Source organism: Dryobates pubescens, chromosome 4, assembly GCF_014839835.1.
Source record: "Dryobates pubescens isolate bDryPub1 chromosome 4, bDryPub1.pri, whole genome shotgun sequence".
Lineage (NCBI taxonomy): Eukaryota > Metazoa > Chordata > Aves > Piciformes > Picidae > Dryobates > Dryobates pubescens.
Window position 1 is genome coordinate 20828598 of NC_071615.1, and position 21948 is coordinate 20850545.

General features: G+C 50.6%; 1 protein-coding gene across 4 annotated transcripts; it reads right to left on the reverse strand.

The window, feature by feature from the left end:
- Window positions 1–361: 361 nt before the first annotated feature.
- Window positions 362–20462, reverse strand: SLC6A20 (solute carrier family 6 member 20). Of its 4 annotated transcripts, XM_054160912.1 has the most exons (13): window positions 19865–20462; window positions 16644–16736; window positions 16302–16359; window positions 10947–11087; window positions 9881–9972; window positions 9104–9331; window positions 7635–7745; window positions 7054–7295; window positions 4820–4982; window positions 3877–4081; window positions 2867–3026; window positions 2162–2327; window positions 1112–1352 (listed from the first exon to the last, which is right to left on the reverse strand). In XM_054160912.1, the coding sequence occupies exons 4-13, from the start codon at window positions 11059–11061 to the stop codon at window positions 1203–1205; spliced, it is 1632 nt and encodes a 543-aa protein (XP_054016887.1). In that variant the 5' UTR covers window positions 11062–11087; window positions 16302–16359; window positions 16644–16736; window positions 19865–20462; the 3' UTR covers window positions 1112–1202. The 4 variants fall into 4 exon arrangements, with proteins under 4 accessions (XP_009896651.2, XP_054016887.1, XP_054016888.1 ...); XM_054160913.1 differs by lacking the exon at window positions 19865–20462 and having other exon boundaries at window positions 16644–16785; XM_009898349.2 differs by lacking the exons at window positions 16302–16359; window positions 16644–16736; window positions 19865–20462 and adding an exon at window positions 15526–16020 and having other exon boundaries at window positions 362–1352.
- Between the last annotated feature and the right edge of the window lie 1486 nt (window positions 20463–21948).

The following is a 21948-nucleotide window of genomic DNA, read 5'->3' on the forward strand; positions in this document are numbered from 1 at the left end:
TTGTACAGGTCTTGTCTATGGTATCCATTTTTAATAAACAAAAGTGTGAAAAAGTTGTCTTTCCGTTGTTAGTCCAGCGTGGGGAAGGAGGCAGGGCCTGTTTCAGAGGGAGCTGCAGCTTTCTTGGTGCAGGTTGTCCTTGTTGCTGTTGGTTGGCACTGTCAGACTTCAGCTACCCCGAAGGCTGTGCAGCTGCCTCTTGCTTAACTGTCCCAGAGTGCGAGATCCGTGTTGGTGTGCTTTAACCATGTTTGGTTGACACGAACCCCCCTGCACAATACACTTGGCATATACTAATGGTTGCAGAGTTAAGGCATGGGTGTATGTCTGTCTTTGAAGTCCACACCTACAATTTTTCTGTTTTCTATCACTTGAGGCTTACAATGGAACCATGTCGCTTTCTTTATCAAATACTCACATAAGGTATTATTAAAGTGTTCTTGAATCTGAACTTTGTCAAAGCTAGTTACATGGCATACTTCTGGTTTGGGTGGGCTTCTAAAGCAGCTTTACCACATTTCCAAAGTACTTAAACTGTATTCCCAGAAAAACAAAGTACAGCACTGTGCAGTTACATCTGGAACTGGAACTTCACTGCTTGTGGAGGTAAGAGCACTTCCTATACATGTGTGTAGGTGTAGAGAGTGCTCTGCTGGACAGAGGGCAGTGGTGCTGGCCCTCCTTCTCAGATGCCATCCTAGTGACTTTGACCCTGTAGGAAATGGATGGTCATGTTTGCTTGGCAAGACTTAAACCCTTTCCCTCTGCTGGCTGCCAACTGTCATTTCCAATAGTGCATGTGCTGCAGCAAGGCTTTCTTGAACCAGTAAGGTTATCTGCCAGAACTTTGGTGCAGGAAAATCCTCAGCTGGTGGCTCCTGTCTCCACAGAGAAAAAGAATTACCTGGCATTGTGTGATGGGTCAAGGTGCTGGTAAACTGTGCTAGCATTGGGGGGGCTCTTCTCCTTTCCCCTCTCTTACAGAGCCCATTTTAAAGCTTCATCTTGTTACAGAAGAGCTGGGTTTGTTTTTTTTCTCCAAACCACTGGAACAGCCTACGAGCACTTTTTTTTAGTCTGTAGCACCCATGATTCTCATCTCTAAGTAGCTGCTACAAGTAAGGGTTGCTGCTGTCTTCCAGAAGTGCCCAGTCAGGTACTGAGGAGGTGGGTGAGGTCTTCCCAAATCCAGCTGTTGGCATTCAAGCAACAGTAGAAACTCTTTCCCTCTTCACTCTCTTCCTGATAAAAGTTACTAGTGCCCCCAGGGGTATGCACATGGTAGACGCTGCCACCAGCAGCCCAATCACTGCCAGGGCATAACCGGGGTAGTCCTTGGTCACCAGCTGCCCCTGCAAGGGAGAGAAGCCACACTGGGTCTGAGGGATCTGAGATGTCACAGTTCTGGAGCAAAGCTATGCACATGGATCTCAACAGGACCTTTGAGCAGCTTTTTATTTTTGTTTTCATATAGTTGGACAAGCTTAAATGTGCCCAGAACAGAGCTGACAGCTAGGATACTGGGGAAAACTTCTGCAGGCTGTGACAAAGAGGAGGTTTTTGGCTTGATTGCTGTTTCTTAATGAGGTGGCAGAGCCTTGATCTCTGACAGGTCTCTCCTGGAGCCTGTGGGCTCCTGCTGACAGTCAGCAGGCCAGGGTCCCAAATCAGCCATGACATGAAAACAACATGCATAATCTGTTCTTGCACGCTAGGAACATTTCCATTATGAAAGCAGTGATTACTGCTCAGAGTGCAGCAGCTCTGCAGAAGTGTTTTGGCCAGGAATTAAAATGGGAATTATGAAAACTTACTGCAGCCCAACTCAGTTCTGTTTAAATTTCACTGCTTTTAGTCAAAGGTTATAGTTTGGGCTGGGAAGGACTCTCAAAGATCATCTACTCTAACACCCAAAGCAATTTCTCCGTTGATATTTACAATGATATTTGGGTCTTAAACTTGAACTGTGTTGTCCTTTCTGAAGGAGTCAATTAAGAACTGTAGAGGGGAAGCAGTACAGCAGCAGCTCTAGGCTACGCTTTCATTCTTTCACCTGCAGGATGGCCCCAACCTGCAGGCTTCTCGGGTGCAGTTGTGTGGAGCACAGTTGTCCTCATAAGAAGTTAGTTAAAATGAGCCAGCTGCCTCAGAACTGTCTTACCTGTGTGGCATCCCATGCTTGGTACTGCAGCGTTCCAGTGAGGATGTAGTCGGTGAGGTAGAAGATGAAGAGGCTGATGATGAGCAGGGGGCTAGCAAATGCCCACATGATTTTCCAGTACCAGTTTGGTTTGTGTCCAATCATGGTGTGAAGATCTTTCTCAAACCTGTTTAAAAACATCACCAGTTTTTGATAACAGCTGTGTATCTTCAGCTGCTCCCTGGAGCTGAGGTTCTTCAAAAATCACCTACAGAGCTACTTGGTTGACATGGCAAAGGGGAGTGCAGCTGACCAGAAGAGTAATAAGCAGAGGTATGGGCTGGAGCACTGGCTCAGAGTGAGGATGAAAGCAAATTAAAACACACAGCAGGGCTTCCAAGGGGCTCCCACACTGCTGAAGAGGAGCTGGAAACATGCACAGCAGGAAAAGCCCCAATGAATTTCTGCCTGGAGCAGGAGCTCAGCCCCTCACTGCTGTAAGCTGATGGAGGAAGGCAAGGAAGTGGTCAGTACTGAAGAGAAGCCACTGCTCCTTTCTGTGGAGTTTTAATCACCCACCCTGGTGGGAAGAGCAGAGGAGCTGCCCCTTTGCCTTGCTGACAGAAGTTTATCCCAAGGGAGTATTATTCTCAGCCCTGTGTGTCTTGACCAGTGGTCACTGCCCTAGCTGTCCTGCTCTGAAGAAGGGAGGGTTCAGAAGGTTACCTTCTTATCCCATAGATGTAGCACACAGCAATGGTTTCTACCAGCACGATGAGCAGCAGTGAGAGTGTGGCTGCATAGTCATTGAAGATGTCAAACCAGTAATTCCCAGCCTCCATGGTGAAGATGAGGCCAATCACACAGTTAATGAGACACACAGCCCCTGCATGGAGAAAACAAGGCCCTGACATTGTACCTGGAAACCTCCCTTCTGGGGGAAAGGTCACACTGCTTGTGACTCAAATGCTGCTGGGGTTTCTGCTGCTTTGCAGGAAGCAGCTCAGAAGAGATGATGGACAGGGCTTGTCCTAAGGGAAAAAATAATCTGTCTCAGATCAGCATGGGTTTGGTTGGAAGAGACCTTTAAGATCATGAAGTCCAACCATTAACCCAGCACTGCTGAGTCACTACTAAACCATGTCCTTCAGCACCCCACCTATGCTGGTGCTGGCAGCCTGTTCCAGGGCTTGACAACCTCAGCCTCCCCTGCCACATCTTGGGCCATTTCTGCTCAGTCTATCACTCAGCAGGGTTGAGACAACTGCTGCTTGGCTGCAACCTTGTCACATTGCATGCAGCATCAGCTGGCACTGCCAGGCAGCCAGCTGAAACAGGTTGAGGTAGGACAGCTGCTTTCCATGCACAAAATGGGAGCACATGGCACTTCTGGCCAAAGATTGAGGTGGTCTGTAGTTGGGATAGCAGCAGTGTGACTGAAGCGTCACTGTGGGCATCTGGACACTAGTCCTGGCCTGTTGCGTTTCACTGCTCTAAAGGAGCTGTGGTGTGTTGGGAAGCCTGCAAATACACAGCCATGACTGCCCCACTGCTTGGAGAGCTCCCAAGGGAAAGGTAAGTGCTGTACAGGCTGGGCAGAAAATCCCAAGGGCAGGCAACCCCTCTGGCATCCTGTTGGCTATTCCCTGCTCTCCCTGAGGTTAAAGGGGAACCCTCAACAGCTGTGGGTCCTTTGCTCACTGCTGGGCCTGTGCTGCACCGCAGCAGTTGCTTACCTGAGATGACCTCCTTGGGGAAGCGGCTGGAGATGAATTTGCTGTCTGTCAGCGGTGTCAGGATGGCTGCAGTGTTCCCCAGCATGCTGCCAATGCCCAGCATCAGCAGCATGAAGAAATAGAGCACGGAGTAGAGCTGGGGCACCTCCATGTTTTTGATGGCTTCAGAATAGACTATGAAGGCCAGGCCCGTGCCCTGCACAGCCTGTGGGCAACATGAGGTAGAGTTACAGGCAGGCCCTCAGCTCAGTGAGGACATGAGGAACACAAGAGACCAACCCTGCACCACAACAACCCACACCTGTGGTGGTGCTTTGCACAGCAAAGGCAGGTGAGCTCTTTGCTGGTTTATTCAAACTGCACCAAAACTGGCATGGTGACACCTGGAACAAAAACATTCACCTCAAACCTCTGCAACCTGCCTTGCCACACAGCCAGAGCCAGTGGTCTGGCTCCATCCCACCCAGCTCAGTTGCTAGTCATGGAATCATTGGTTGGAAAAGGCCTTTTAAGACCCTCGAGTACAACTGTACGACACCACTGACCCACAGCCCTCAGTACCACAGCTACAGGTTTCCTATATCCCTCCAGGTGTGGTGACTCCACCACTTCCCCGTGCAACCTGTTCCAGGCTTTGACAACCCTTTCCTGTGGCCAATGTAAACCAATGCAGTGCAACCTGAGGCTGTTTCCTTTTGTCCTATAGTTTCTTTCTTGGGAGAACAGTCCAAGCCCCACCCCACTACAATCTTTCAGGTAGTTGTAGACTCAACGACCCAAGGAAGCCCCTTGCCAGGGTGAGCCAGACACCCCACCCCACCCACCCCCCCCTCCCCAAGGACTAGAACCAAGCCTCTCTGCAGCCCCTCCTGGACACAGTGCTGAGCAGCTGCCTGTGCTCTGGTGGAGAAAAGGAGAGGCTGAAGGGCAGGTATCCACTCACGGTATCCAGCTCAGCTTCCAGGCTGCAGTTTTTGAGCTGCGGTGCCAGCTGGGCATACTGCTGCGGGTGGGTGGCCATGAGGAAGGCCTTCATCTGGCTGAGGTTGTCTGCTGTTACAGAGCCTTCTTCCAGGTCAAAGGCATCCATCAGCAGCAGGATCACCCTGGGAAAGATGACAGCAATTCAGTGGCTTCCAGGCCCAGGCATAAAACAAGCTGATTTTAAATCTTGCTTCCTTCTTCAGTGGCTCTGCTGATCCCAGGCCTTTGTTCTCCCCAGGTGGGAACCCTGGCCCCTCCAGCAGTCTTGGAACGCAGGTGACCTTGCACTCTGACTCAGAGGGGGCAGACCCTGTGCCCACACTGCTGCTCCCAGACAGGCAATTTGGGTGCTGGCCAATGCTGGCTGGCATCTCTGCCCTTTTGCCCTCCAGTCTCATGTCCACACCCCACCACCTCACCAAGCCTGTTGGCAACGTGCAGGGACTGGCAGCTTGGTTTCCTCCCTGACCTGCAGATTCATTGATGGCTGTAGAAGTGTAACTGACACAGGCCCTGTGCCAGGGACTGCATGGGAGCTGCTGCTGCTGGGCACCTCCAGAGCACCTAGTATCAACACTGGCTAGGGAATGAGGGCATGGAGAGCAATCCTGCAGAGGAAGACTTGGGGTGCTAGTGGGTCAAAAGCTGGATGTGACCTGGCAATGTCTGCTCAAAGACTAGAAAGCAAACTGAACCCCAGGCTGTATCAAAAGCAGCCAGGCCAGCAGGCTGAGGGAGGGAATTGTCTGCTCTGGCGAGACCCAGCCTGCAGTGCTCTGTCCAGCTCTGTAGTCTTCAGCACAGAACAAACATGGACCTGCTGGAGTGAGTCCTGAGGAGACAACAAAAATGATGAGGGCTGGAACACCTCTGCTGTGAGGCCAGGCTGAGAGAGTTGGGGTTGTTCAGCCTTCAGAAGAGAAGGCTCCAGGAAGACTTTTCTGCACCCTTTCAGTATTCAAGGGGCTGATAGGAAAGCTGGGGACATACTTTTTGCAGGGCCTGTAGCAACAGGACAAGGGGTGATGGTTTAAAACCAAGAGAGGCAAGATTCACACTAGGTAGAAGGAAGACAGTTTTTACACTGAGGGTGGTGAGACACTGGCCCAGGTTGCCCAGAGAGGTGGTAGATGCCCCCTGCCTGGAAACATTCCAGGTCAGATTGGATAGGATCTAGTTGAAGATGTCCTTGTTTAATGCTTGGGAGGGTGTGGGGTGTCCTTCCAATGCCCTTAAAGGTCCCTTCCAACCTAAACCATGATTCTATTATCACTGGGAAGAGGCTGAGCTCTTGGCACAGGGCTTAGCCTTAAAGCAGGGGAATCTGAGCATCACTGCATTCAGACCCCATGTCCCTCCTTGAAGCATGTGCCAGGGCCCCAGGCATGGGGTAAGTGCAGCTGTGACTTGCCTAGGTAAAACTCATGCTCTGTCTCTAGCCTGTGGCTGGAAGGGACACCCAGATGTCAAACAGCAAGACAGTGCTGACCTTCCATCTCAGCCTCCAGCACTCTAAGTAGTGCCATTAGCTTTATTAGAGTACCAGCAGATCTGCTCTGGGCAGCACTGGCAGCACTGTCCCCTGTTATTTATTTACCTCCCCTCTTGCCTTCCCTGGCAAAGTTACCCTACCAACTTCCTCACTTCTGGGAGTTTCTCCTCCCCTTTTACTCTGCCCTGATGAGGCACAGCTGGAGTACTGTGCTCTGGGCTCCCTAGGGACAACTGGAGAGTCTCCAAGAGAGGCTATAAAGATAAGGAGATTGGACTTAAGAGGCTGAGAGACCTGGGGCTGTATAAGCCTGGAGAAGACAAGACAGAGGGAATGTTTTCAATACTCATCAATATCTACAGGGCAGGTGGTAAGAAAATAGGGCCATGCTCTTTTCAGTGGTGTTGGGAAATATTTCAACCCACCACAAGTGGTGCTCAGTGACAGGACCAGGGGCAATGGGCACAAAGTGGAACCCAGGAGGAGGTTCAATATGAACAAGAGGGGGCTGCCCAGAGAGGTTGTAGAGTCTCCTCTGGAGAGATTCAAAACCCCTCTGGATGCAATCCTGTGCAGTCTGCCCCATGTGAACCTGCCTTACCTGGGGAGTCAGCCTTGATCTTCAGAGGCTCCTTGCAATGCCCAGCAGCCTGTGACTCCCCAAGAGTGCCTGCAGCAGGCAAGAGAGGAGCAGCACTTACTTGCTGAGGCAGCTCTCGTAGTTGAAGGTGGCCTTGAAGCCGTAGATGGAGAAGGTGACGATGCTGGCGAAGATGGAGGTGGTGCTGTTGATGAGCGAGACGATGACCGCGTGCCGCTCGCAGTTGGTGCCGGGCTCGTTGTAGCTGGCGAAGGCGATCAGGCTGCCAAAGCCCAGCCCCAGCGAGAAGAAGATCTGCGTGGCGGCGCTGATCCATGCCTTGGGGTTCAAGAGCTGCTCCAGCTGCCAGACAGGCAAAGTGCTGCTGTGCAGCTGCACACAGATGCCTGGCACTGCCCTGTCCGCTCTGCGGGACGGGCACAGGCCCCTTGCTGCATCTGTTGCAGCTCGGGGTGGTTTGGGGCAGGGCTTCTGCCCGTTCTGAAAGCTACGTGCTGCAAGCTCCACCAACAGGCAGGTCCTGCTCTGCACAACTGTGGCACAAGAGCCTCCAGGTGACCCCAGCCAGGGACTCCAGCTGCCAGAGGTAAGTTTCTGCTGCAAGCACTTCAGCAGGCTTTGAAAGCCTGCGTGCTTGGTAATTGCCAGCAGGTCAGGAGGAACCCAGCGTGGCTGCTGTACCTTTGGGGTGAACATGTAGACGAGGCCGTTCACAGCTCCATGCAGTGTCAGTCCCCTGATGAGGTAGATGATGAGAACGCAGTAGGGCAAAGAGGCTGTGATGTAGACAACCTGCGGGGAGGAAGGGCAAACACCTTGGTCTAAGGAGTGCACAAGACAGGGCTAAGCCACTCTCACACCAATAAAGGGTAATGCAGGATAGCAAAGAATTTAAAGACACATTTTCAAATCAATCTAATGTTTGGGTTGGGTTTTAGGGAAACAGGGATTTACTGGCAATAAGGACCTGTGCCACTGTTCCCAGAGGCTTTTCTTCAACTGGGAAACAACCCAAACTATTTGCAACATTTAGTGCAACTGCCTCTCAAGGACTCACTAGGCAAAGGGCATCTGTCATCTGCTCTAGGAGGCAGGTGAGCAGACCTCATAAAAGGTCAACATCAAACTATTTGAATTCAGATGTGAAGAAGACTAACTCGGTGTAACCCAGAAGGGGGGCAGCAGGAACTGTTTTGATCAGACTCCTGAATTTGAGTCTCAGTGTTCAGTCTCCATGTTGGAAAAAGCTGCTTGTATTACAAACACGGCAGACCCCAAATCACCTTCCCCTGGCTGGGATGGAGCCCAATGGCTAGGACAGAAAATTCTATTAAAACTAACTGACAGGAAACCTCCTTTCCCAACCTCTTGGGCAGAGAAGAGCCTGGATGATAACCAAATACTGCTCTGATGGGCCCCTGCCAGCACTGCCTGGCCCCATCACAAACCTGGATCTGCAGCAGCGTCTCCCCAGGGACAACCCTGTACCTGCTGCCCAAAGCTGCTGCTGTCCCTGCAGAGGGGATGCCAGGGAAGCCCTTGCACCCCCTCAGTAAGGCTCTAGCGTCATGACACTGTTCCAGTGCTCTTGGGCTATTTCCTTCTGTTTTGCCCCCAAAGCCAGCTGCAGAAAAAGTTGAAGAGGTTCTTTAGTTTACAGGCTCTTGGCTTTCTGCATCCAGCTAAGATGATTTGGAGATTAGAGCCCTCAGCTTGCTGCTTACTGCAGGCTCAGCTGGGACATTGCTGTTTGTTCTCCCCACTCCTCCCAACTTCTGCTGGGAATAAAAGCTGAGCAAACCTGTCTGGCAAACCTCTGGTTTTCCTTGCAAAGAGCAAGGAACAGATGTCTCCCAACATGGCTTTGTTGCTGTGGCCAGTGACCACAGCAGCCTGGTGGCTGGTTCTGTAGCTGATGTGGCTGCACTTAAAGGACTTTGTTAAAGGTCACTGTTTCACTATCTCTCAGTGTTTCAGCTGAACCTTCTTCAGTGGCAGCTTCACAGGACAGCAAAGAGAGCAGGGTTGAGCTGCCTGGGGTCAGTGGTTGGACTTCATGATTTTAAAGGACCTTTCCAACCAAAATGATTCTCTGATCCCAACAGCAGCCACGGCTGCTGCTTTTCCGCACAGGCTGGGCAGGCTCTCACCTTGCCCGTGGACTCGGTGCCACGGAGGATGCAGAGGTAGACCACGAGCCAGGCCAGCGTCAGGCAGAGCGCCTGCTCCCACTGCACGCTGCCGCTGGCCTCCAGCGCCGGGGAGATGTTCAGGGTCTGGCGGTACCAGAAGTACTGCGTGGAGGAGGTCTTCTCGCACTCCTCCTCGTAGCCTGTGCGGTTGCTGTTCAGGGGGCAGGTGGCCCATGGCAGGGGGTCCTGTCAGGGAGGGAGATGGGGAGAGCTGTCAGCATGGTGGGATGAAGGCAAGGGCAGCTTTTTGCCCAGGGCTTACTTGCCTGTACATTGCACCTGGGGCTAGAGGTGACACTCTCCCCTGGGGATGTCTTCTGACCCCCTCCCCAGGAACTGATGCTTTCTGATCCACCCCTCTAGGGATGACTCTTTCCCCATGGGCAGAACTGTTCTAATGCTCTTTTCTGGGGATGACCCTCTGATCTTTTCCCCCCAGTGCCAACCTCTTTCCTGCCTTCAGTCAGACCCATCCCAGAGTATAGGACACCATGGCCACCAAGCCACATGTGAGCAAGGCATCATGGTGCTGCCATGAACTGCTTTGCATGGTGAGAAGACATCAAACACACCTGGGGACCCCACAGAGGGGAAAACCACTGCCTCATTCTTCCCCCCGCCCCCAAAAAGCCTTGGGAGGGTTTCTACAGCTTTCCCCACCCCCAGCTGATGACAGTACCATGAAACATCCAGCACCAGCACAGAGCCACCATAAGTGGCCACATGCCCACACACCTGGAAGGAGTGGAAGAGGTACCAGAATGCCCAGGCATTTATCACATTGTAGTACATGGAGAGGAAAAAGGAGACGACGACACTGGCAACACCTGCGGGCATGGAGGGAGGTGCAGGGTCAGTGGCAAAGCCCCCATATACCCAGGCCCCTGTAACACTGGGGCTAGCATGGGGGGAGGGGGGCTTTGCCCATGCCCACAGCATGCCCTGCTGCTGCAGCCATCTCTTCCTGGCATCTGGGCCATCCTGCACTGGGTTTTATACTTTAGCTCCTAGGAGGGGGTGAATACACAATACATCATTACAATTAACATGAAACTGATGCTACTTTCTGTCACCAGGATACTTCAACATCCTGAAGCCATGAGCAGACATTGGTAGGCAGTGACAGCAAGAACTTAAGGCACCATTTTGTCACACCATGTGGAGTTATTGAGAAGCTGCTCATGGAAGCACCATAGGATGCTCAAAGTCCAGTGCAGGCAGCCCAGGGGCTGGGTTTAGTGCTGGCCTTCACACCATGATTTGGGCAGCATTGAGGTGCTGGTGGACTTAAACCTCCAAGTCCAGGGACCCAACAGAGTGAGCTGGGGTCTGGCCTCAGTGTCCCATAAAGTGCCTGGATAACCACTTCGCTCAGCTGGGTATGGCCCAGGAAAAAAACAGCTCCCACATGGTTTCTTCTCTGGCAGCCAAAGCTATCTGAGGGCTAGGTGTCAAGAGGTAGGGGACAGGCTCTTCTCACTTGCACCCTGTGATAGGACAAGGGGTAATGGATATAAACTACATCACAGGAGGTTCCACCTCAACATGAGGGGGAACTTCTTCGTTGTGAGGGTCACAGAGCACTGGAACAGGCTGCCCAGGAAGGTTGTGGAATCTCCTCTGGAGACTTTCAAAACCCATCTGGATGCATTCCTGTGTGACCTGTGATAGATTTTATGGTCCTGCTCTGGCAGAGAGGTTCGACTCAATGACCTTCAGAGGTCCCTTCCAAACTCTAACATTCTGTGACCCTGTGTGCTCCCCAGGCACTCAGGAAGGCAGGGGACAGCTGAGCACATACCAACTCCACAGAGATAGGGGCTTATGATCTTCCAGGCGCCGATGCTGCCCTGCCGCATGCGCTGCCCCACGGCCAGCTCCAGGTAGAGCAGCGGCATCCCCTCGGCGATCAGCATGATCAGGTACGGGATCAAAAAGCCACCTGCAAGAGCAACCCAGAGCAGCATCACAAACACCACTGTGGACAAACTGCCCCATGCCTGTGCCAGGAGCTGGCTGGGGCATCTAGCAAGCTGAGGGCATGGCAGCAGGCTGAAGGGCATTCACAGGGTTTGAGGCCTGTCCCAAGTGCTGGGGGCACAGGGAATTTTCCACAGGGACTTGGCAGAGCTGAGATTTCTGCTGTTAAACTGTGCCAACCGGCACCCTGCTACGGCTGGGCTGCCCAGGTGCCTGGCAGGGGTTTGGGCAATGTTCGGGGCTGGGGCTGTTAAAGGGTAACTCACAGCCAGCCAAAGCCTGTGAAAGATCACGACAGAGGCTAAGGGAAAGTTTTACTCTTCAATGAAAGGTGAGAGCAACAGCCACGTTGAAGGCATGGAGGAGCTGGAGTGTGTCCAAAGCAAGACAGTGAAGCTGGTGAGGGGTCTAGAGCATGACTCCCGCCAGGAACAGCTGAAGGAGCTGGGACTGTTTGGCCTGGAGAAAAAGTGGCTGAGGGAAGGCCGCCTCACTTTCTACAGCTACCCAAAAGGAGGTTGTAGCAAGGTGGGGTCGGTCTCTTCTCCCCAGTAGCCAGTGACAGGAGGAAAGGAAACAGCCTCAGGTTGTGCCAGGGGAAATTAGGGGCTATTAGGAAAAATTTCAGCAACCCTTCAAGGTGCAGAAGACTGGAACAAGCTGCCCAGAGAACTAAGTGGTGGAGTCTTCACTCCCTGAAGGGATTTCAAAGTTTTGTACGTGTGGTGCTGAAGGGCATAGTTTAGAGGTGACTTGACAGTGCTGGGTCAGTTGGATTTTGTGATCTTAAAGGGTTTTTCCACCCTAAATGATTCCATGGATAGAGTTTTCAGTAAGTACTAAGTCTGGTCTGGCTTAAAAAAACCAAACACCACAAAACCCAACCAAAAAGCTCCCTCCAGCCTTGCCATGCTGGGCCTGCATGAAGGGTTTTCCCACAGAGCACAGCCCCTGGGACAGAGGTACACAGCCTTCCCTCATCCCACATCTGCTCATCCCTGCTACCCCCACACAGACTGACACAGGGATGGTCTTGAGGAAGAGGAGCTGCAGGAATGGCCAGGTTGGGACTGAGGGAGGGAAAAGGACCTTTGTGTCCAGCGGCAGGGATGCACTGCTGCTGAAATTTCTGCTGGAAAACAAAACCTAATCCTTGCCCTCGACTTGAGGCTCACTTCAGAAGGCTGCTGACCAAGTCAAACCCTGGATTTTTGGGAAGGCTTTCCTGCTTCCCCTTTTACAGCAGGCCAAGATATTTACGTAAACATCTCCTGTTTAGGATTTAATCTGCAGCATTAACATTCCTTCCAACGGGCTCTGTGCAGCGCCTCAGAGCAATCAACCCCAGGCAGCGCCCGAGGCACACAGCCACAAACAAACACTGAGCAATAATCAGGTTTATGCTGGGAATTAATTTCCCACCTCCTGGCCCTCTACTTATTAACAACTCCTTTGTTAGTCTGTTAGATAACTTCCTACGCCCCAAGGGAGCCGCCGGACGTCTGAGAGCTCCCGCAGCTGCTCCATCCCAGCAGGGTGCTGCCACCAAGGGGAGTTCTGCCTTGTACCACGGGAGGGGAGGGGAAAATCAGCCTTGTTCCCCTTGCAAAGGTTTTCCGGCACTCCCAGCAGCCTTATCACATGCTCGGCACTGGCTCTGCCACCTTGCCATGAGAAGGAGCTCCTTCAGACTTGTTCTATCACCCAAATGTCTGATAATCCAGGGGACAAGGACTGAGCCCTGCCTGCATACAGATCCTCCTCCTGGTAGAATAGAATAGACCAGACCAGGTTGGAAGAGACCTTCAAGATCATCGTGTCCAACCTATCATCCAACACCACCTAGTCAACTAAACCATGGCACCAAGCACCCTATCAAGTCTCCTCCTGAACACCTCCAGTGACGGTGACTCCACTACCTTGTCAGTGGTGCTACTGTTCATACACTCACAGAATGCTTGGGGCTGGAAAGGCCCTTTCAAGGCCATCTAGTCCAACCTCCCCTGCAGGGATCATTGACTAAAGCAGGATGCTCTGAGTCCCATTCAACCTGTCCATGAACATTGGAAGGGATGGGGCATCTCCCACCTCTCCAGACAACTTGTACCAAGGTTTCACCAGCTGTCCCAGTATTTCACTATCCACCTTTACCCAAAGGTTAGAACCAAAAGGCCTCATACAAGTGCCTCAAAGCAGCCACATGAACCAACTCCTCACCTGCTGTGAATCAGCACAGCTCTACTGACTCCCTGCTCTACACCTGCCCTTGTTTCCTATGGTGCCAACTACCCACAAAAACAACCCCCCAGGCCAGACCCCAGTAGCTGGCACAACTTGTGGCATGTGCCCCAGGTCTGGTGGAGACACTGGGCTTGGCCAGCAGCGTCCTCTGCTCAGCATCCTCTCTGGTCACCAGGGGCTCCTCACTGAAGGCTTAGCACCCATCCTGCTGTAAAACCATCCCAGAATTTCAACCTGGCCCAGCCTCCTTACAGTGCTAACTGCACCTGTGAAGTTTGAACCCCCTTGCTCTGCTCAGGAGGCAATCTGCTGATGAACAGGGCAGGAAATCATAAAGTCTGCCAGCACTCACTTTATGAGCGTTATCAGTGTAAGGGCGCAGCTGCTCTGCTGGGCAGGACAGGCTCTGCTCTTCTGCAGGCAAGATGCCACACAAGCTGCTGCTGGCATCCCTCCTGAGCCCCAGTGCCTGGCACATCCAGCTGTCAAGTTCCTGACAATACTTTGTCTGCATGGGTTTTTCAGACCTGGAAAGCCACTGAATCCTCTAAGTGGGCAGTGAGAAACAATACAGGAAAGCCAAGCCCGCTGTCAGGAGGTTTAGTTTCACAGCAGGGAGAGCTGCTTTTCCCCTGGGAAATTTTATCAGGGAAAATACAAGCAGTGGAGAAACTTCTTTCAAAAACTTGCTTTTCTGATAAGAAATAAATAAAGCCAAGAATTTTCAGGTTAATCAAGTGTTCTGGTTTTAGTTACACTTCAGAGAACATTCACTATCTGCTATGTTACTGATGGCCAGCAAGAGGCTAAACCACACAAAGTCCCCAGTGTCAGGGTTTTGCTGTCCCTCAGGCCATCTGCCAAGACTGACTGCTAGTGAGCTAATCCTGTGCACTTTAACTGCATGCAGAAACACTTGCATGCTAAGCTCAGTGTCAGACATGAAGTCTTTGCCCTCAAAAGCATCTGGGTAGAGCAATACAGCCACAACTGCAGCATGTCTGTCACTAGTGCTACCTGAACCACCTAAAAAAGCTTCAGCAACTGCAGCATCTAGCTTCTGCCCTCACTTCTACCACTATATTACCTAGATTTTCTTCTGCCCTGGTCCCACAGAGCAGCTCTGATCCATTCCCAGTGCTCAACTGGCTTCTCAAAAACTAGCATGAACCAACCACCACACAGTCAGAAGCAAGCAGTGAGCCAAAGCACAGAAGCAGCAAAAAGCACTCAAACTCATCTTCCTGAGAGGGAGGCAGGCAGACCAGAAGCAAACAAGGCAGATGCTCATCATGTCACTTCAAGTAAATGATCTGGGCCCAAAACTGTGGTAACAAAGGCAGAGCAAGCAGCAGCATAACCCTGGCATGTCTTATAAAGAGAGGCTACTCATAAGGGTTCTTCATGGTCATTAACCAGTGGCAGCTGTTAATGACCACGATCTAGCAGAGATCATTAGTTATCTAATTAGCTGACACAATTTCTAAGGAAGAATGGTTACAATACAGACCTCATCCTTCTTCAGTTTGGACCTAGGAGAAGGATAAACTTTCAAAGAGCTTTTGTTTGGGAACCCAAAACAATTTGTTCCCCATCTTCAAAGTTTCTGAGGAGGGTTTAGCTGTGGAACTGATGATTAAGGAGCTTCAGCCAACTTGAAGGCAGATTTGTAGCTAAGCTATAAGCAAGTAAGGCTTTGTAAAAAAAGACACATTAATGACAAACTTGAAATGGCACAGCCAATCCTTACAGCAAATCAGTGGGAGTATCTTCCCTTCTCAATGTACTCCAGGTCCCCATACAGGAACCCCCAAGAAATGAACTAGTTTGAGGCCTTCAGAGAAGTTCAGCAGGGGAAAAAAGTAGTAAATGAATGCCACATAGACCTACATCTCTCACCCTACTTCCATCCTCTCAGAAAACCTGAGCCTTCCCACAGCTTCACTGTGCTGACAGGAAATGAGTGCTTCTCTGAGGCAGCTGTCAGGCACCAGCCTTGTGCTACAGAACATGAAAAGTAAAGCAGCAATAGAAGAGATTGGAGAACAAGAACCTGCCCTGGACCCTGCCAGGTGGGCAGGACGTTAACATGGACAATGTGCATGTAAAGCTCGCTGCACCCCTCGGCAAGGGAAGCAAGAGGCACAACCCACACTCACCTCCTCCATACATCTGACACAGGTATGGGAACCTCCACACATTGCCCAGGCCCACAGCATAGGAAATGCAGGCGAAGACAAACTGCAGGGGATTGTCCCACAGCGGCCGGGACTTCTCCATCGCCCGCTTGCAGGCAGAGCTTCCAGCAGAGCCTTGCTACCTTCAGAGCTTCAGAGACTCTGCCAGCCCTGCCTCAGACTCCACACCAGCCCAGCCTGCAGGGGAGGGCAAGGCGGAGGAGCCAGGCTTGCCAATTCCTATTGAGCTTTTTAATTACTAATCTTATTAACTGCAGTAGGAATGCTGGTAAATAGATTATAGACACGCAGGGAACGATAGAAGCGGTGCTGTGGGTGCAGAGCTGCCTGGGTTTGGGCTGGCATTTCTGGGAAGGATGCAAGCCCAGGGATTTTTATCAACTCACATGCCAGCCTGACATCGAGGGGAACTAACACTGGGGCTACAGCCTGGGTTGGAAATGGGACACTTCCTCCTCGGGGTGCTCTTCCCCACCAGTGGTGTTCCTGTGCCTGAGGCACTGGCTTGGATTCGATAGCCCAGGGAAGGGCTTCCCACACCATTAGCACTGGACTCAGTGGCTGTCAGAGCTGCTACTCTTAACACTGTTTCTTGCCCTAAGCACGTGCATGGCTATCCCGAATACCCTGGTGGTAACCCCAACTAGTCCAACAGACTCTGCTGTTCCAAAAGATAGCCTCAAAACAGTCTCCATCAGCCATACATGTCCCTAGCCTGACCCTCCAGGAATACTTACCCTGCCCATGCTCTGCTTGCAGACACCTTACTGCAGTCTTCTAATAGCCAAAGGGAACCTAGAAGAAAGATGGGGACAGACTTTTTTAGCAGGGCCTAATCTGAAACCATAGGAGGGTGGTGAAATACTGTCCCAGGCTGCCCAGCAAGGTGTTAGATGCCCCATCCCTGGAAACATTCCAGGTCAGGTTGGACAGAGCTCTGAGCAACCTGGTCTAGAGGAAGATGTCCCTGCTTATTGTAGGGATGCTGGATTAGATGACCCTTAAAGGTCCCTCTTGACCCAAATCATTCTGTGATTCTATGTGGGAGGATGAAACAGCCCCAGACTCTTTTCACTTACCTTCATACCCAAATCCCACTGCTGCAGATGAACTCTTCTGAGGGGCTGCTGTTTTAAAATACACAGAGGCCACTAAGACAAGGTGCCTGTGACCTGTTGTGGAGGTAGAAGGACACAGAATCATCTAGATTGGAAAGGACCTCAAGGATCATCTAGTTCCAACTCCCCTGTCATGGGCAGAGATACCTTCCACTAGATGAGGTTGCCCAGAGTCACATCCAGCCTGGCCTTGAAAACATCCAAGAATGGGGCTTCCAGAGGCCTTTGGGTTGTCTGAAAGCACACTGAGTTACCAGATCTGAAGGTGAACCCTGTGCACTTGGGCCTCTGCCAGGGTACACATTGAGCTCAATCCCTTCAGACAGGTCTCTCACCGAAAGAGGCTGCCGACCCTGTCTCCAGCAGTGAAAAGGGTCTGCACAAGTCCAAGCCTCCTTCCCCTCTCTGTACTTTTCATTCAGGCCAGGACTGGCCACCTTTCAGGTCCATTTTACAAACAAATGGCTCACTCTGCTGCTGCCACTCCTCCAGCACCAAGAACTTGCTCCCTGCCAGGGCTGCGTGTGCTGCTCCAGCCTCCCATCAGGCACTGGCAGAGCTGAGGGTCCAGCTGTGGGTACAGGTGAGAATCCCTACCATGGGCCTTTGGACACAAGCCCAAGCTGCACAGTATGGCACATGGCATTGAGACCAGCAGAACCACATGGGGGACTTGCTGCCCAGCAGGATGAAACTTTTGCATGCTAGAAAAGGGGACTGCAAGAGGTTTGTGCTTCTCCCATAAGGGAATGAACTTGAGCAGTGCTGCAAATGGAGGCTGTACCTGGAAAACAGCAGGGTTTGCTTCACCTTTCCAGAGTTCAGCTCTGAAGGAGCTTGTGGCTATTCTGCAGCATCCTTGCAGTTCTTCTCTTGCCCACAGAAGGGCAATGTGGCAGCCAGCCCTGCAAACACATCTCCTGGGTAACCCTCCTTCTGCCGGGAGGCACAGTCCCAGGTAATTTTAGATCCATAACTTACTAAATTCAAGGGCAGACACTGAGATGTGTTAGCTGTTCCACACATGACAGCTCTTGGAGATTATTAGAAGTGAAACATCTGCCCAACTATTACAAGTTCTGCACTAAACAGCTCACAGCTCTTCCACAACAGCTCATTAGCAACACTTGGGATGCAGCTGCAGGAACAGATGACTGCTGCTGCTGAGCATCATCAGGTTAAACATTCCCTGGCTTCTGCACCACCCTCCCATTACATTTCAAACTGGTGTACTAATGGCCTGGGGAGGCTGTGCAGGCAGAGGGGAGTGGTGTCCTCAGCCCAGGTCAGGAAGTCCACGTGCAGTGAAATGAATCCTTGTCTCCCTCAAACCTCAGCCTCATGAGCAGCTGGGATCACAAACTGCTGGAGGTTTTTTTATAGAAGCAGTCATGCACATAAGCACCCAGCAAAGAACCCATCACCCAGTGGCTCCCTTAGAGACAGGCTTTAGGGATCTTTGAAGGCAGCTAAACAGCTAATATGCAGGAGTTCTTGCTGTGAGTCTAACCATACACACGTCATAGAAACTTATCTCCCTTGAACTGCATTTTGGTTGGGAAATGACCTGGCTTTTATCTTCAGGGACAAAGACAAGTCTCCAATAGACACAAGCCAGAACTTCTGATCATTTCACTGCTCATGTTAAAGAGCAACTAGAAAGATTTTTTTCACCAAGTACCTGACAAAATTTGAGTGTGAGGTCTGGAGGATCAGGTAAGGATAGTGAGGAGTTCATCCCCATAGCATTCCAGAGCCTGATGGGACAGTATGAGAACTGCCCTGTGTAAACCTAACCAGAAGCAGAGAATCTCACTTAAGTGAAAGTGGAAATGCTTAGGTGAAGGTTCCAACTGAAAATCCTGGCTTTACATCTCTTGCAGAAGCCAAGCACCTCCCCCAGCTACTTCAACAGCAGACAAAACCAGCATCTCTGGTCCCAGCAGCAGGCTGGGGACCATGAATCGAGGGTGTGAGAGAAGTTTAACAATTCCATAGGTGGAAACAAGGGAGGAAGGAATAACAAGCAGCAGTGGAAAGGGTCTGCTACAGACTCGATGATTGCACTGGGCAGCCTAGACATTAGCAGTGGTACACCAAACATGTGGCACTATAACCCCTCAATTTAGAGATGACCCCTCTGGGCTTCCCTTGGTGAGCCAGACCTGTGGGAGGGGGACAAAGTGTCAGCAGGGCCTACTAGCTCCAGTGCTTAGATCCTGCCATTCCTAGAGACACTCACTTCCACCTGGAAACACACCAGCTCTGAGTGGAGGAGAAAATTAAAAGGAAAGCAACAGAAGGGCCTCTACAGCCTCTGCAAAGATTCAGTGATGCTATGAAGGGAAGCAGATGCACAGCTAAGACAGCAGCAGCTCCCACACAGTGTTTTTGTTTGCAGTCACAGTCACTACTCTGAGCTCCACTTTTCCTTTAGGAGGAGGAAAGAATCCAGCTGGCTTTCCAGACCTTTGACAACCCACAGGCTATGCCAGCTGTTGGGTGACCATTATATGTGTAACTGGAGATGATGGTTACTTCTCCAAGTAGTCATTGGGATTGCAATTACTCCTTCCAACTCACCACTACTACTTGCTGCTTAGTTCCAAACTCTAGCTTAACCTGTATCCCAAAGTCATAGCCAGCCCCTTAACCACTCTTAAAACTGTTTTGCCTTACCTCAGCCAGCAAAAGCATGCCTAAGCAAAGTCCCCTTTTTTATTTTCCTTGCTTTGCTTTAGCATCACAGCTCTATCCATCTCCTGACTGGGTGGGTTTTCAGGGTGTGCCCTCCAGGAGGGTGCACTCAACAGTTCTGATTCACAGACTTGCACCCAGCTCATGCAGACCTCAGAAGGAGCCTGCATAAAACAAAAGCCAAAACCTGGCACCTCGCTAAAATCAAACAAGTCAGCTGGCCTAGTCCACCAGTCCTTCTGCTTGTCTCCTGACAGCTCCTGCTTCCTCTCTGTCAAAGCTTGCCTGCAGCTTGGGGAGGCCTCTGGGTAGCCTTCCTGTCCACCACCAGCTGTCACTCGTGAGCTGACCTGGCAGGGTTGTGCACCAATCACCCAGCACCACCACCACTTACACTGCACACTCCAGTGACAGCTTCCCTTAAATAATCATTACAAAATAATTTTCAGAAGTCTGCTGAAACAGAATATCAAGTATCTACTCACCTTTATTTCGAGAAGAGCTGACCCCAAACAGGCTGCTGAATATGTCCAGGCAGAGTCTCTGATAAGGCAGGCAGATGTTGCATTCAGGGAGTGTGCAGGCAGCCAGGGCAGGAATCCTGAACCAATGCTTTCAGTGGGACAGTGTCAGAATGAAGGGCCACAGGGTAACTCTGTGGCACATTCTCTGCTCAAAGCCAGTTAGAAACATTGACAACAACAGTAACAGCTTTTAGCTGCTCACACACAAACTTACCTTAAAGTCAGGTTCAAAACCAATTTAATGTGTTTTAAAGGGCACATCCTCCTAGAACAGATCAAACTGTTGAAAAGCTCAATCCATTCAGCCACTTGACACCTCAAGACAATTCATTTCCTGAGTAAGAGTCATTTTACAGTGGTGTGACAGCAGTTGGTACCACACAGAAGCCAAGAGCCATCCAGATAGTGCCAAGAGAGGGGAATCAAACTTCAGGACTGGTATCTAAGTGCCTGGCAGGTAACTGTGGATATATGGGGAGTGTCCCAACTGAGCTGTCCTTGCAGCAATTTATCATACACAGAGGAGACTGTTAATGTGTACTGGCATTTATCTTGGGACATTTTAAAAAGGCTACTAAGCAGGAGGCAGACTGAGGAGTACTTTATGTGCAGTTAAGGCACAGGGGGTAATCCCCTCCCTCATTAGGGTGGTAGCATGCAGCACTGCTGGCTCCACTGTTAACCACCAGCTGCTGAACTCAAGCCATGCTTAGGGCACAGGGCTCTTTGTTAGCTTAACAGGTCAACACTTACAGAAGCTGAGGTGCCCAGATTTCATTTCATTTCTTCAGTCTGTGAGCTAAAACAACCCCACCCAACTTGAAAGAGTGATTCCTCCAGATCAGCCAGTCAGAGACATTTCCTTCAGGCATTACTAGGGAATTAACAGCTGGAGTGGAAGGAATGGATGATGTCTGTGAGCAGTGTAATGAACTCCTGAGGAACAAAGGTTGGTAAAAGCAGTATTAAAATTTATACCTCAGGAAAAGAAGCAAAGTTTTAGAAATACCAGATGCTGTCAGGAGTGGTTCAGATGTCATCTCCAGCCTCACAACGCTATACCAACCTCAGCAGAAAGAGCTGCTACTGTATAATGCTCCAAGGCTTCTTTGGCAGGTACATCATCTCTGACAGGTGATGCACTCTTCAGCAAGAGCTTCACACACAGCCTTTACTTGTGTAACACAAACCAGTGAAAACAGCACGCTGCTCTCATTCACTAAACCAGAGATCTGCAAGACAGCTCAGAGTCAGGGGTCCCATTTCACACTGCACCATTCTCAACAAGATTCGCCTTACTTGTTTGAGGGGACAGACAGGTCCTGTAAAATTCTTTCCTGATTGGCCACTCCATTCCAAAGACACCAAAAAATTATATCTACAAAACACTCCTACAAAAAAAACAGTTCCTTAAGGATTAAATGCTTGAAAACATAATGGCTTTATTTGGAGTAAAATACCACATACACATGAACAGGGACAAACCAACAAGTGGGATGCACCGCTAGAAGCTGCCAGAGAAGTGCACAGCAGAGGATTACAAGAGACTTGAGTGAAGTAAACTGTTTTCTACTAAGGTTACATGAAGAAAGGAGATGAACACATGAAATAACTTATTGCTCCAGCAGCAACCTTTCCAATGAGCAATAAGGAACACTGGCAAAATCTGATGTTCAGATTTGTTTCAAACAGACTCCAGTGAAGAAGCAGATCTTCAAGGAGGGTCCCTCTCTGACAGGGCCCAGCATTGCTGCTGGAACACATTTACCTCGCTGGCTAATGAGCACACACTAGCAAAACCTCCTGAGCACCTGTCACACATGTCCAATGTGAAACAACATTCAGGGTTTCTTGTTTCCTCTCTTTTACTTCCACTTTCATGGCTACCTTAACAAAGTAACTCAAATTTCTACCTCAGAGGTATTAATAAGGGGGCAGCATTGGAGATTTTTTCTTTTAAACAAAAATTCCCCTCTTGCTTTGTAGGGAATGATCTCAGCTCTTCAGTGAGCTCCTCTGTGATTTCTCAAGGAAAGAATTAAAAA